We start from the raw sequence: 15812 nt of genomic DNA, 5'->3' as shown, positions 1-15812 counted from the left end.
CCACGACTCTGTGAAGCATAAGATGTTACAGTTTTTAATGTCCCGTTGGTAGTTTAATCTTCCCAATAACTTGTCCATTTTATTGTCCAAAGATTGCATGTTTGCGCGCAGAATTGAGGGGAGTCGGGGTATATTCAATCGCCTCCTACTCCTCAGAAGGCTCGTCAGAGTCGTGAAAGAAGAAAAAGGATTCTGCTAGTCCGTGGTGAGTAATCGTAGTCCTGATGTCTAGAAGTTATTTTCGGTCATGAGAGATGGTAGCAGCAACATCATGTACAAAAATAGTTACAAAATAAGTTAGAGAGTCTTCCCTGTGGCTCAGTTGGTAGAGCATGGTGTTTGCAACGCCAGCTTGGTGTTTGCAACACCAGGGTTGTGGGTTCGATTCCCACGGGGGGCCAGTACGAAATAAGAAATGAAATGTATGCATTCACTACTGTAAGTTGCTCTGGATAAGACTGTCTGCAAAATGACTAAAATGTAAAATGTTACAAACAACACAGATAAACGAACAAAAAAAACAATTGTTTGGGGGCATGTAAAATGTCTGTCCCTGGCACCACTTTACAAAATATTACAGTGAAAGAATTCCATGCAATTGTTTGAGGAGAGTGCACAATTATAAACTTGAAAATGTATGAATAAACCAATTAGGCACATTTGGGCAGTCTTGATACAACATTTTGAATCGATATGCAATAGTTCACTCGATAACTACAAAACTTTGCACGTACAGCGCTGCCATCTACTGGCCAAAGTCTAATTTGCACCTGGGCTAGAATAATTCATTATGGCCTTTCTCTTGCATTTAAAAAATGATGGTACAAAAAAATACAAAAAACGGTGGGTTATTTCTTTGTATTATCTTTTTCCAGATCTAACGTGCTATATTCGCCTACATTCCTTTCACATTTTCACAAACTTCAAAGTGTTTCCTTTCAAATGGTATCAAGAAGATGCATATCCTGGCTTCAGGGTCTGAGCTGCAGGCAGTTAGATTTGGGTATGTCATTTTAGGCGAAAATTGAAAAAAAGGGGCGGATCCTTAAGAGGTTGATCAGGGGTCAACCTATGACTCATCTATAGGGCCAGGAGTTTTTGTTGATCACATGACATGTCACAGACAAACTATGTCCCAATGCCCGAACCAGGGCCTGGAGTTTTTCCTGCGCAGGTCACGGAGGTTGGTAAAACTGCAGGGAATCTGTGAGAATGATTTTCTAAATATTTATAGAAATCCTTCACCATTTGGGTTAATTTCCTGTAAATGTCAGATTAGGGATCAAGCTATCAAGGACTGTCAAAGTGTTCTTCATGAAGGAACACAGCTATGTAGGCCTTTATGCGATTCCTCTTTACTTTCTATCTTTCTTCGGGGAAATGTGTACATTGTCTTGATGTACAAGTAGTTCTGTTATTTTGGCTCTTAGGGGAATATTATACTTCAGTAGACATTACTATGTTGTACTGATGCTCTATTGCCCTCTGTTGACTCTGCTGCCAGATTCTCTGAGGAGTTTTTGTACAGATCCTCCACTCACTCACACCACTGTGTCTCTCTTGCACAGTAATACACAGCAAAGTCCTCTGCTCTCAGAACAGACAGCTTCAGATACACAATGCAGATGGTATTATCTCGGGTAATCTCGATCCGCCCTTCAACACTCTTTGTGTATGTACCAGTATATCCAATCCATTCCAATGATTTTCCTGCAGGTTGTCTCATCCAGCTCATACCATATTTTTCACATTGTGTATACTCAGATCCCTTACAGAAGAGGCTAAGAGTTTCTCCAGGCTTTTTCTGGAGAGGACTTGAGGGAATGGACTCCATACTCTGACCATTTAAACCTGATGGAGAGAAAGAGAATGAAGAAGTGAACATGAGAGGGAGAACAGTATAAATTGATCAAAACAAATGAAAAAAAACAACCAATTAAGAATATTCAAACGTTAGCTCATATTTTAGTGTAAGCACAGTAATTAAAGGAGTAGGCGGCTGCAGAACTCACATGGCAGACAGAGAGAGAGCAGCAGAAGGTAGAGTTTTCCCGTCATACTGAGGGTAGAGATATTAATTCAGCTGCTCCACAAAAGACAACAAGTCAGCAGCAGAATATTTGTATATATGAACTCTGAGGGATCTGGATTTACATCATGATATCATGGGGTAGGGGCTGATGACTCTGAGGTCAGAGGTCAATATATGGTTCATCAGTAGTGCCAGGAGTTGTCACGTGACCTGACCAGGAACAGTGTTTTTCCTGATCAGGTCATTTAGTCAGAAAAACCTACAGGCCCTACTCACCACACGCATAACTGACTTGATTTAATTTAATTGTGGATTATTTTAAATGTTAGATATAGACATCCATTTGTCAAGAAAAGACTCCTTGTTCATCATGATGAACACAGCTTAATGAGGTTCAACACCTCACATAGCCTGTACTCTTTTTAGTTTCTGCATACATGTACACTGAGTGTACAAAATAATACTTTCCATCACATGTGACTGACCAGGTGAATCCAGGCGAAAGTTATGATCTCTTATTGATGTCACCTGTTAAATCCACTTCAATCAGTGTAGATGAAGGGGAGGAGACAGGTTAAAGAAGGATTTTTGAGCCTTGAGACATGGGTTGTGTATGTATGCCTTTGAGAGTGTGAATGGGCAAGACAAAATATTTGTGCCTTTGAACGGGGTACGGTAGTAGGTGCCAGGCTCACCAGTTTGTGTCAAAAACTGAAACGCTGCTGAGTTTTTAAGATTCAACAGTTTCCCATGTGTATCAAGAAGGGTCCACAACCAAAAGGACATCCAGTCAACTTAACACAACTGTGGGAAGCATTAGCGACAACATGGGCCAGCAGCTCTATGGAATGCTGTAGCCAGCTTGTAGAGTTCACGGCATGTCGAATTGAGGCTGTTTTGAGGGCAAAATGGCCCCCAGAACAACGTTAGGAAGGTGTTCTTCATGTTTTGTACCCTAAGTATAGATGATGTAATTGAGCAATAAGGCAATAAGGCTGTGCTATGTGCTGAATACAGCCATAGGAAAATGTTGTTGTTCAGCCCGATGCAATAGCCCATGCGTTGGTGACGCCTGCCAAATCTTACAACGACTGGATAGGTCTCAGAGCTCTACAGACAATTCCTTTGACCTCATGGGTTGGTTTTGCTCTGACATGCACTGTCAACTGTGGGACCTTATATAGACAGGTGTGTGCTATTCCAAAGCATGTCCAATCAATTGAATTTCCCATAGGCGGACTCCAATCAAGTTGTAGAAACAGGATGCATCTGAGCTCAATTTCGAGTCTCATAGCAAAGGGTCTGAATACTTACGTCAATAAGATATTTGTCATTATGGGGTATTGTGTGTAGATTGATAAGGAATTGTATTTATTTTATCCAATTTATTATTTATATTTAAATCATATTGCATTTTGATATTTATCACAACAATATCACAGAGACATTCATACAAGTGGCTCCTGAAATAAATTGCGGTATCTTGTCAGGATAGTTTTGAATCTGGCCTACTGCCCTTTGACACAACCTCTATCTTTAATCACTGTCATCCTCTCTCTCTGTTCAATAGTCATAAAATACTTTTTTTTCTTTATTTTTTTATTAAACACTTAAAACAAGATACCAAAAAAGAAATACTATTCAGATGCTTAATAACCTCTACGGGCCACGGTGGCAGTATTGAGAATTTTGAAAAAAATACGTGCCCATTTTTAACTGCCTCCTACACCAACTCAGAAGCTAGGATATGCATATTATTAACACATTCGGATAGAAAACACTCTGAATTTTCTAAAACAGTTTGAATGGTGTCTGTAAGTATAACAAAACTCATATTGCAGGCAAAAACCTGAGAAAAATAGATTAAAAAAAAAATGAGAATTTTGTGGCTGTACTATTTAGTGTCATTGTTTATTAGATACCATAGTGAGAAAGGATTCAGTTCGCAACTCCTACGGATTCCACTAGATGTCAGCGATCTTTATAAAGTTGTTTGAAGCTTCCATGATTAACAGGGAGCAAATAAGAATGCATTGAAGTTGACGTCCGTGGGATGTCGTCACTTCCATTATGGCCTGCACCTGCGCAATCATGAGACACGGGACATTTTTCAAAAACGTTTCTCTAGACACAGGTGAGGTCGGGTTGAAACATTACTGATGTTTCACGTTAAAAAGGGCTCTAAAGATTGATGCTAAACAACGTTTGACATGTTTGAACAAACATAAATAGATTATTTTTGTAACTTTTTTAACTTTTTGCCGTGACTTCACACACCCCCCCCCGCGCTACTTTTTAGTAGCCACCGAAGCGCTAACAACATGGAACAACTTGGAGTTCTTTGGACATCAATTATGAACTTTGTCAAAAGAAACCACATTTGTTGTGGACCTGGAATTCCTGGAACTGCCAATGGATGAAGATAATCAAAGGTAATGGATTATTGACAATAGTATTATTGATATTACATGGTTACAAGATGATGCTAAGCTAATTAGGCTAGCTTATTGTTCTTAGCACAGCACCTGGTTTATTGCAACTTGTGATTTCCCAGTAAAGTTATTTTGAAATCTGGCAAGACAGTATCATTTACGAAATGTTAAACTATAATTATTTGAATGACAATATTATAATTTACCAATGTTTTCGAATAGTAATTTTGAAAATTGTAACGTTGTTCACCGGAAGCATTTCAGAGAAGAAAAAAATCAGAATTTCACAGCTACTGTAAAATGCGGTTTTTGGATATAAATATGAACTTGATGGAACAAAAAATGCATGTATTGTATAACATAATGTCCTAGGAGTGTCATCTGATGGAGATTGTCAAAGGTTGGTGCATAATTTTAGCTGGTTTCTGCTTTTGGTGACGCCTGACCTTGAATTGAAAATGGATGTTTGTACTTTTGTGGCTATGTACTGTCCTAACATAATCTAACTTTATGCTTTTGCCGTAAAGCCTCTTTGAAAATCGGACAATGTGGTTAGATTAAGGAGATGTTTATCTTTTAAATGGTGTAAAATAGTTGATTGTTTGAGAAATTGAAATTATTAGATTTTTGATGTTTTGAATTTCCAGCCTTGCTAGCAATCCCGTCTCAGGGTTCATTGCTAACCCGTGGCCTCAACAGTTTTAAGTACTGTATCCTAAAATGTGTTTCCATTGTTTCAACAGTACATGGTCAGTAACTGTCACCAAACAACTTGCCTTAGATGGCTACCTACTGGGCACACTACGTCATTTCAATAGTGGATAATTGGGTAATATTTGGATGGAGACGTTCATCAATGAGATGACAACCTATATTTCCCCCCTCAAAAAGAGAGCCAAAAGTTTGTTGGATTTCCAATGTGTCACATTTTTGGTTTGGTTGTCACCCAAAGGGATATCACTGCTCTTTCAACCATTCAAAATCACAGCAAAATTCAAATGGGAATAGAATCTCAGATATTCTGTTTATTTATAGAACAGATTAATATGATTTCTCTATGCATTATCTAATAGCAGAACCAAATGACTTGGATTGCAGTTGAGATTACATTAAATGTGCATGGTGCAAGTGATCAATGCCGTTGAAGATTTTGCACAGATTGTTACAATCTGACCTATGACCTCTTGAACATGCATGCTTTACATAAGAATAAATGTATAGTTACAGTAACCTCAAAATGTGGCCAGATTTAATTCTACCTTTTATCAACAATAGAACACATACAAACAACGACATCATATGAACATCAACAACATCACACCTGCCCAGACCCCAGAGCCCTCACCCATATCTCCAGCGGTGCCCGTATCACTTTCTGTCACATGGCCTCAAACTGCATGATTTTGTTTCTCTCCGTTGCCCATACACTTTCAATATTTAGATAGAAAAGCATTTGACATTTGCATTGCGTGAACGACGGACGATTGGTTGATTTTTAAATGTATTATGTATTTTTTTAAAGATGATTGATGAGAAGTATTTTCCTACCCACCAAGTGTCCCACTGCAGACTCAAATGCCATGTCTTAAAATATGTAGACATACAAATTAAAAGTACCTTTATATTGTAATACTTCTGACAGCCATCTTTCCAACTCTGACCATAACTTTTGGACTTTATAACATTCCCAGAAGTCATTCATTATTGAGTAATTGTTAGTTTCACACTTCAGATATGACTCTGTCTTTGTGCTGTAGAATTTGTGAATGTTGTCTCTTGAATAATAAATTCTATACATTAGTAGATATTGGATTAATTGTACATTTGCAATAACTGTAATGTTGTTAGTTATGTTCCAACATTCCCTCCATCTTGTGCCAATATTAGTTATTAAATCTTGGTTCCAATCATTTATATTTATTTTTCAGAGATTGCCAGTTGGATAGGCTCTCTGCAAAGTTTTGGAAAGAGAAGGTTTCTGTTTCCTGGGTGGCAGAGATCTTCGGCGGTCGGCGATGAGGTGGACGATAGAGATGGACATACGAATGTATTGATTTAAATCCTGAAGGTCACCTCTACAAGCCAGCTCTGCCTGAAGTTACCTGTTGAGCCCTCTTCGGTAGATGGTAAGTAATGCAGCCTCACTCCATCCACTCCCTGCAGCCATGGTGCGGAACTCGAGGGCATCCTCAGCAGCTGAATTGCATCGTTGATGTTCTATGAGGTCTACTATTGGACGACCGGAAGGAGAGTGATCAAATACCTCTTTGAAGAGGGTGTGGAAATGGGTCTCGGATCCGAGTTCTGTGCTGTTGGCAGTCCATATGGTGGTAACCCAATCCAGGGCTTTGCCTGTGAGTAGATACACAACAAAATCCACCCTGCTGTTGTCAGTGGCGAAGTTAGTGGGGTTGTGCTCAATGTATTCGCTGCATTGCATCAGAAATCCATGACATTTCTCCGGTGAACCATCATATTTTCCATTCATGTATATGAATGAAAGAAGGCTATGGGTTACGACACCTGGCATCGGAGGAGTAGGGATAGGCTGGCGGAGAAGATGGCATATTTCTTCCATACGCTCCTCTTGCTGGGTTAGGCGCCCCTGTAGCTCCCCTGAATCTATTCCGTTTTTAGGTGAGGTATTCTGTAATGAATACTCAGGGAGAAAAAAGTGTAGATTCACACGCAGGGCGCGGCAGGTGTTTATTTCGCCTTCGCAGAAGGCAGGAATCATAGTCACAGCCAGGCAATGATCATACACAGCTAGGCAAACAGGCAGGTGAATCAAAACTAGGACTGAAGGCTATAACTGGTTCTCACAAACGGGCTAGGAAAAGATTTAGTAGAGTCAAAACGAACAATACCTCACAAAGGCACAAACAGAATGAACTGAACTAAATAAGGAGCTGATGAGACCAGGTGAGTAACTAACACAGGTGAAATCAATGAACAGAAAGAACACAAGGTTGACTAAGAAAAAAAAATACAGAACGGTACAATATGTATATGGACAGGCATGTCAGAAAAACAAACATGATTGTCTGAAAAACAATTTGGCTTAAAACACCACAGTAGGAATCAGTATGAAATCAGAAACATAGGACACAATAGTAGAATAGGAACCAATACTGGAATGGAGAAAATGAAGATGAGAATTTGACCCTTCAAATTCATAGCAGTGAAATGATCTCCCATATGGGTCCAGAGTGTAGTCAGTGTGCAGACAGTACAATCCTGTCAACCCTCATGTCCAAGGAGGTGTTTTAGTATTGATGTTTATCACTGTGGCCACTCCCGTACATAGTGATTCACGCCATTACAAAAACCCATGTATTTGTTTTTGTATTGATTAGGGATCCCCATTACTCTTCCTGGGGTCCAAACATATTAAGGCACTTACATTACATACAAAACAAAAATAAAGCAGGACATCATATAACATTATTACACCACTACATATCTACAATACAACATGTATAATACCACCATACAACAATATTAGAATGTATGCGTGTGCTAGCGCTTGTGTGTGTGTATGCGTGTCACATACAGCCACTGAATCCTCAGTTAAACTCACTGAAACCTCCAATGTCTCCATGTAGACCATGTCTTTTCCAATCCTGTGTCATTTACAACCACTATCGAAGTTCAATTCAAGCTCATTTTTAGATCACATGATTTACAGTGTACAGAAAATAGTTGTTTCCCTGTGTATGTCTGTTTTAAAGTTTTTAATGATGACTTTTCCTTCTCTGAAGAAGGCCTGAAATGTATGGACATTTGTTTGAGTTGATAATGTGTTTGAATGTACAAGCACGTTTAGGTTAGCTGCCTGTAGACAATCATAATGTATATGTCTGTGTTCCTTAGGTGTCAGCACTCCCACACTGCTTGGTAGAGGTGGTAGCTTTTTGTCATGGACTGTATCATTGTGACCTGCTATATGGCACAGTGGTTTAACCCTGTATGAAAACCTCCCCACCACTCGGTGCAGGGCCAAATCTGGAATAAACATGTGCAACTTTTCACAACAACCATAACATGATCTATTGATTTCGATCTGATGAACAGAATGTCAAATTATGTTTTACTACTTATTAATAACACTTTGATTTGTTTGGGCTTTCAGCTTTTGCTCTGTCAGGCATTTTGACCATGACAGTGATTAACACACCCTGCTGAGGACAGTTTTATACACAGTAATTAAATTAATTTTTTGTTCTTATTTAAAGTAAAAAATACAGTTTTTTGATTTAAAACAAATACATTCTGTTGTCAGAATCCAATCATTTGAGTAGCTGTTTAAATGTTTTCTCTTGTAATTGCATATGAGATGAAGTAGGTAGCCATTTAGCACCACAGGGGTTTTTGTTATGATGTGTAACACTGTGCCCCCGTAGTTATCACGATGACACACACCCATACAAAAACCTCTCCACACACCAGAGACCACTATGTCATGACGTTGGCCTGTGGGTAAGGTTTATGACCCCCCCCATAAATACCTTTCTCCCTTCCCCTCTCTTACTGACCCTACTGAAGGACTACTGTCCTGTTAAATATAGAGAGTCTGGGAACATCAAACAAATGGGGAAAGGAATCATATTTACATAATAAAAGCAGTTGGAAATATGCTTGATAACGTAATGAGTATTTATGTCAGGTTCGTTGTTATCTGGGACATTATGATTGATGACAGGACGACATAAACTGTACCTGAGAAAGTATACACCCTCTAGTTATCAGAGTCACATGGAATTGTTATGCAATTGAAATGTTTGATATTGAAATTGTTTGTTAGGAGATTAAATGTAATTTTAGCTTCCAAATGAGAGAATTGGGTTTTCATAAGGAAAGTGCCCTGCTCGATCAGTGGCCAACCCTGTGAAGAGACAGGGGTTATAAACGATGAAACACCTCCTTTCCCCCTCTCCACTATATAAGCCTTTGACGGAAAGACATTCACCATTTTCCAGTACGGGAGGTCTGCAGCCTCTACGTCAGAAGGACACACATGTTAACTAAACCATATCAAGGACAGAACTAAGCCAACCTCGGCGTGAGCTTTGATGGCGAATGGTATGAACTTTGAGCTTATTCACTACAGAAGTGATACTTCCTAGCCGTTGAGTTAGCCGCTGCTAACGTGGGCTAGGAAAGGACGGACGACGGATCCAGTCTAACAACCAGACGAAGATACCACCACGTATCCAATTTACCACCATTGACATTCTTCCACTACAGGAAGATCTGTTGGCCAACCCGGCCAGCATCTACGACCAATCTACCGAAGCGCAGCTCAGAGTAAATATTTATTGCATTATTCTTTTCCAAATGGGCGGTAATTTAGAATGCATAAGATAATGTATTTACGATAGCATAGCCGCTGTTTCTTTGTTCCTAAGTCTTCCCGCCCTTTCATTCAAGCCCAACCCCCTTTCCTTTGTGTAACCAACTTTCATACAGGTTCCGTTCACCAGGGGAAAATTCTGTATGACATCATTGTATTCTGTGTATTTGTAATTCTGTGTGATTAGTTAGGTATTTAGTAAATAAATAATTAAACCCAATTTTGTATTGCTGATTCAACTTGTTAGCCAGGGTTCGTGAAGATAACCAAGAATTTACAACTTTCATTATGAGACTGAAAATAAGATAAGGGTTAATATTGACTGCTATCGATGTAAAATATTACTAAGTATTTTAAGAGTTTATTCGGAAGATAACGGCTCTATAAACGTTCTTCTGTGGTGCCCCGACTTTCTAGTTAATTACATTTACATGATTAGCTTAATCAGGTAATATTAATTACAGAGAAATCATTTTATAAGTTAGCATGTCATATCACTTAATCCGGCATAGCCAAAGACACGACAACTACTTCTATCATGAACCTGTCATATTTCCCTGGAGTCATCACAAATCTCTCTGACCCAATAAATGATCTTATTTTTACCTTGGAAATTTGTCTTTAGCCAGTAGAGTTGATCTTGTCAGATTTTATAATCTAAGTGCATCTAAAAAAATGCCAATCGATACCATTCTCACCTGCCATTATGAATGAAGGATAGAGTGCACACATGAGCATGGATAATAATAAAACTTAAAGAGTGAGTTATGCAGCATCTCTTTAGGTTGTAAAGTAAATGTTCTTTGCACAACAGAAATATTAAAGAGAATGAGAATTTGTAAGAATGTGGAGTGTTACATATTATAGTACAGTATTGGGACATCATACTGTAGACCAGTGGTACTCTTAGAAGGGGCAGTGACCCCTAGGTGGGCCACAGAGGTATTGCATGTGGATATGTGGCGTAGTTTTGACTGGGTGGTTTTGGAGCAGCTACCCCAGCAATTTCAGGTGCTGTGTCTCTTGGGCACAATAATAAACAGCAGAGTCCTCTGAACTCATACTCTTGGCCTCTAAGAACTGTGTTTAAAAAATATATAATTTAAGGGTGGATCAGCTTAATATTGAGGAAAGATTGTTGCTTCCATCAATGTAATTGTCTGCATCATTTCCAATCCCCCATATATTTTATTGGGTAAATATATATATTCATATACATACACATATGCATACATGTACACATACCTATATAGACATAAAAATCTTTTTAGCATATACCTTTATTATTCCCCACAAACCCTACCACCCTTCCCCCAATTGGAGCAAACTAATAAACACTTAGGCTTCTACCTCCAGTTTACACATCTTATACACATTTTACAGACACAATCTATTTTACAATAGTTATATTTTGTTTGTTTTTAGTCCTTCCTCTATTTCTGATGTCCATCCAGTTTGATTTCTATTTGTAACTGTGCTATTTCACAAAATGTCTGAACCTATATACATTTTACAGACCCCGTATGTTTTACATTGGTTATCTTGTTATTAGTCCCACCCTTAGCTCCATTCAAACCCTCCCATCTAGAATTTGTTGTAATGTCAGGCACTGTTGCCGGATACTCTGGACGAAGCGCTGTTGCCGGAAGTTCTGGACGAGGCACTGTTGCCGGAAGTTCTGGATGAGGCACTGTTGCCAGAAGTTCTGGACGAGGCACTGTTGCCAGAAGTTCTGGACGAGGCACTGTTGCCAGAAGTTCTGGACGAGGCACTGTTGCCAGAAGTTCTGGACGAGGCACTGTTGCCGAACACTCTGGACGAGGCACTGTTGCCGGAAGGTCTGGTGCGTGGGGCTGGCTTAGGATGCGCCAGACTAAGGACACGCACCACAGGGCTAGCAGGGTCAGGACCAGCTGGACTGGGCTGAAGCACTGGAGGCCTGGTGCGTGGGGTGGTAGTGGAGGTACTAGACTGGAGACACGCATCCCAAGGCTAGTGCGAGGAGCAGGAACAGGACGAGTTGGACTGGGCTGACACACTGGAAGCCTGGTGCGTGGGGCTGGTACTGGAGGTATCAGACTGGAGACATGCACCCCAAGGCTAGTGCGAGGAGCAGGAACAGGATGTACTGGACTGGGCTGACGCACTGGAGGCCTGGTGCATGGGGCTGGTACTGGAGGTATCAGACTGGAGACACGCACCTCAAGGCTAGTGTGAGGAGCGGGAACAGGACGTACTGGACTGGGCTGACGCGCTGGAAGCCTTGTGCGTGGGGCTGGCTTAGGATGTGCCAGACTGGAAACACGCACCTCAGGGCTAGTGCGAGGAGCAGGAACAGGACGAGTTGGACTGGGCTGACGCACTGGAAGCCTGGTGCGTGGTGCTGGCTTAGGATACGCCAGACTGGAAACACGCACCTCAGGGCTAGTGCGAGGAGCGGGAACAGGATACACTGGGCCGTGAAGCATTACTGGAGGTCTGGAGCACACAACCCCTACGGGCTGAGTGCTCACTCGAGCATGGCACTTGCGAGGGGCTGGAATCATTCTCACTGGACTGTTCGTGCGCATAGGCGAGATTGTGCGCACTTCCGCATAGTACGGTGCTCCTTTGATCATCTGTTCCCCATAATAAGCACAGATAGTTGGCTCAGGTCTACTGCTTGCCCTAGCCAAACAACCCGTGTGCCCCCCCCAAAAAAATTATTGGGGCTGCCTCTCCGGCTTCCTTGCCAGCCGTGTTCCCCAGTAGCGTTCCCGGTCTTCTTTAGCCTTTCTCCATGGGCCCTCTCCGGCTAGAATCTCCTCCCAAGTTCACTACTCTAGATAACTCCTCTGCTGCTCCTTCCTCCACTGCTTGGTCCGTTGTTGGTGGGAGGTTCTGTAACGGCCGTCGTAGGAAGTGGACCAAGGCGCAGCTGGTTGAGTGCTCATTTTAACTTTATTAGAACACTTGTTCAACAAAACAACAAAAACGAACGGACGACAAACAGTCTTGCAGGCAACACACAGCTATGCAAAAAACAACCTTCCACAATTCCCATGACAAACACACCCCATATACATAGGATCTTCAATCAGAGGCAACGAGGAACAGCTGCCTCCAATTGAAGGCCCAATCCCAATAAACTAAACATAGAAATAGATAGACTAGACTGAACATAGAAACACTAACATAGAACATAGACCAAAACCCCGGAATACTCTAAAAAAACTCCCCTCTACCTAAACACACCCCGAACCACATAAAACAAATACCCCCTGCCATGTCCTGACCAAACTACAATAACAAATGACCCCTTACTGGTCAGAACATGACACTCATTTTAAAATTGATTAAATCATTGTTTTCCCTCAACAATCTACATACAGTACCCCATAATGACAAAGCGAAAACAGATTTGTAGAAAATTTAATAAACAGCAGAGTCTTCAGTCTTCAGGCTTTTCACCTCTAAGTACAGCTGATTTTTAGAGTTGTCTTTGGTGATGGTGACCTGGTCCTGGAGGGACTGGGCATAATAAGCTGTGGTTCCAGTGTCAAAGTATCCAATCCACTCTAGACCTTTCCCTGGTTTCTGACGGATCCAGTGCATGTAGTAGCTACCCATGGAGAATCCAGACACAGTACAGTACAGTGTTACTGACTCTCCAGGTCTCTTCACCACTGGCTCAGAGGAGGTGAGTGACTGCCCCTGAACAGCTGAAAAACAGACAGAGAGTTTAGATGACTATCACCCACCAGCCAATTAGCACAGCTCCTCTCCTCTCTCCTACACTGGAATGACTTAACTCACCTGAGATGAGAGCCAGGAGGAACATAAATTCTAGAATTCTCATTGTGGGATGGATCTAATATTCTGTAAAAGTAGAAGCACAGACTGGAAGTGGTTGTCTTGACTGAGGGAGATGGTCTGTGGAGGGCAGTTATATCAGACTGTTGAAATGGGAGGAGACCCTGGGTCAATGTGAACAAAAACACATTTACATATCCATGGTGTTAAATGTTTCTCCCCGTAGATCTAATGGTCTAAATACTAAATATCTTGGTACTGTCACAGCCGTCATAAGGATTGGACCAAAATTCAGGGGGAATGTGTATGCTCATTTTCTTTTCATTTTGAAGAAATTAAAACACTTAATACAAAAACAATAAATAAACAACGAAAACCAGTCCTGTGAGGCACACAGCTACACACGGAACAACTACCCACAAATCCCATGACCAAAACACCCCTACTAAATAGGACCTTCAATTAGAAGCAACGAGGAGCAGCTGCTTCCAATTGAAGGTCAACCCAATTAACTAAACATAGAACTAGACAACCTAAATCTAACATAGAAATACATAACATAGAACATTACCCAACAAACCCCAAAACACTCTAAACAAACACCCCCTGCCACGCCCTGCCCAAACTACAATAACAAACAACCTTTTTTACTTGTCTAGACGTGACAGTACCCAACAAAGGTGCAGACACCGGATGTACCTCAAACAAACAAAAAACACAGAAATAAACCCCAAAACAAAATAATCCCCAACTAAAGGGAGGGAAGGGAGGGTGGCCACCGTCACTGACGGTTCTAGTGCTACACCCCCCCCCCCCTCCCCAACCTCCTACTATGGAGGTGGCTCAGGCTCCGGCCTTACTCCCCAACCTAACCTGTCCACCCTCGCTGAAGACTCATGGCTAAGACGCGTCGCTGGAGACCTCGTGCTGATGTGCATCGCTGGAGACCTCGGGCTGATGCGCGTCGCTGGACACCTCGGGCTGATGCGCGTCGCTGGACACCTCGGGCTGAGGCGCGGCGCTGGACACCTCGGGCTGAGGCGCGTCGCTGGACACCTCGGGCTGAGGCGCGTCGCTGGACACCTCGGGCTGAGGCGCGTCGCTGGACACCTCGGGCTGAGGCGCGTCTCTGGAGACTCAGGGCTGATGAGCGTCTCTGGAGACTCAGGGATGATGAGCGTCTCCGGAGACTCAGGGATGATGAGCGTCTCCGGAGACTCAGGGCTGATGAGCGTCTCTGGAGACTCAGGGCTGATGGGCCGTCTCTGGAGACTCAGGGCTGATGGGCCGTCTCTGGAGGCTCCGGAATGTTGGCCGTCTCTGCTGGCTCCGGACTGTGGGCCATCTCTGCTGGCTCCGGACTGTGGGCCATCTCTGCTGGCTCCGGACTGTGGGCCGTCTGTGCTGGCTCCGGACTGTGAGCCGTCTCTGCTGGCTCCGGACTGTGGGTCGTCTCTGCTGGCTCCGGACTGTGGGCCGTCTCTGCTGGCTCCGGACTGTGGGCCGTCTCTGAAGGCTCCGAACTGTGGGCCATCTCTAGACGGGGCACTGTCGCCGGAAGCTCTGGACGGGGAACTGTCGCCGGAAGCTCTGGACGGGGCACTGTCGCCGGAAGCTCTGGACGGAGAACTGTCGCCGGAAGCTCTGGACGGGGAACTGTCGCCGGAAGCTCTGGACGGGGAACTGTCGTCGGAAGCTCTGGACGGGGACTGCGCACTGAAGGCCTGATGCGTGGGGCTGGCTTTGGAGGTGCCAGACTAGGGACACGCACCACATGGCTAGTGCGAGGAGCAGGAGCAGGACGAACTGGACTGGGCTGACGCACTGGAGGCCTGGTGCGTGGTGCTGGCTTTGGAAGCGCCAGACTGGAAACACGCACCTCAAGGCTAGTGTGAGGAGCGGGAACAGGACGTGCTGGACTGGGCAAGCGCACTAAAAGCCTGGTGCGTGGGACTGGTACTGGAGGTACCAGACTGGAGACACACACCCCAAGGCTAGTGCGAGGAGCAGGAACAGGACGTACTGGATTGGGCTGACGCACTGGAAGGCTAGTGCGTGGGGCTGGTACTGGAGGTACCAGACTGGAGACACGCACCCCAGGGCTAGTGCGAGGAGCAGGAGCAGGACGTACTGGACTGGGCTGATGCACTGGAGGATGAGGGCAGGGAGCAGGAACAGGACGTACTGGACTGGGCTTACGCAC

General features: G+C 43.0%; 1 protein-coding gene across 1 annotated transcript in view; it reads right to left on the bottom strand.

The window, feature by feature from the left end:
* The window catches only part of LOC115171600 (uncharacterized), a 332786-nt gene extending 319079 nt beyond the window's left edge, over nt 1-13707 (bottom strand). The window contains exons 1-2 of the mRNA XM_029728577.1: nt 13613-13707; nt 13230-13518 (exon numbers count right to left, since the gene is read on the bottom strand). Coding sequence (XP_029584437.1) covers nt 13230-13518; nt 13613-13655 — 332 coding nt within the window. The 5' untranslated portion in view covers nt 13656-13707. The remainder of the gene's footprint in view (nt 1-13229; nt 13519-13612) is intronic.
* Nucleotides 13708-15812: the final 2105 nt, after the last annotated feature.

This window comes from Salmo trutta, chromosome 32 (genome assembly GCF_901001165.1).
Source record: "Salmo trutta chromosome 32, fSalTru1.1, whole genome shotgun sequence".
NCBI classification, from domain to species: domain Eukaryota; kingdom Metazoa; phylum Chordata; class Actinopteri; order Salmoniformes; family Salmonidae; genus Salmo; species Salmo trutta.
Note: the sequence above shows the minus strand (reverse complement) of the source record. Positions and strands in the feature narration are given on the sequence as shown.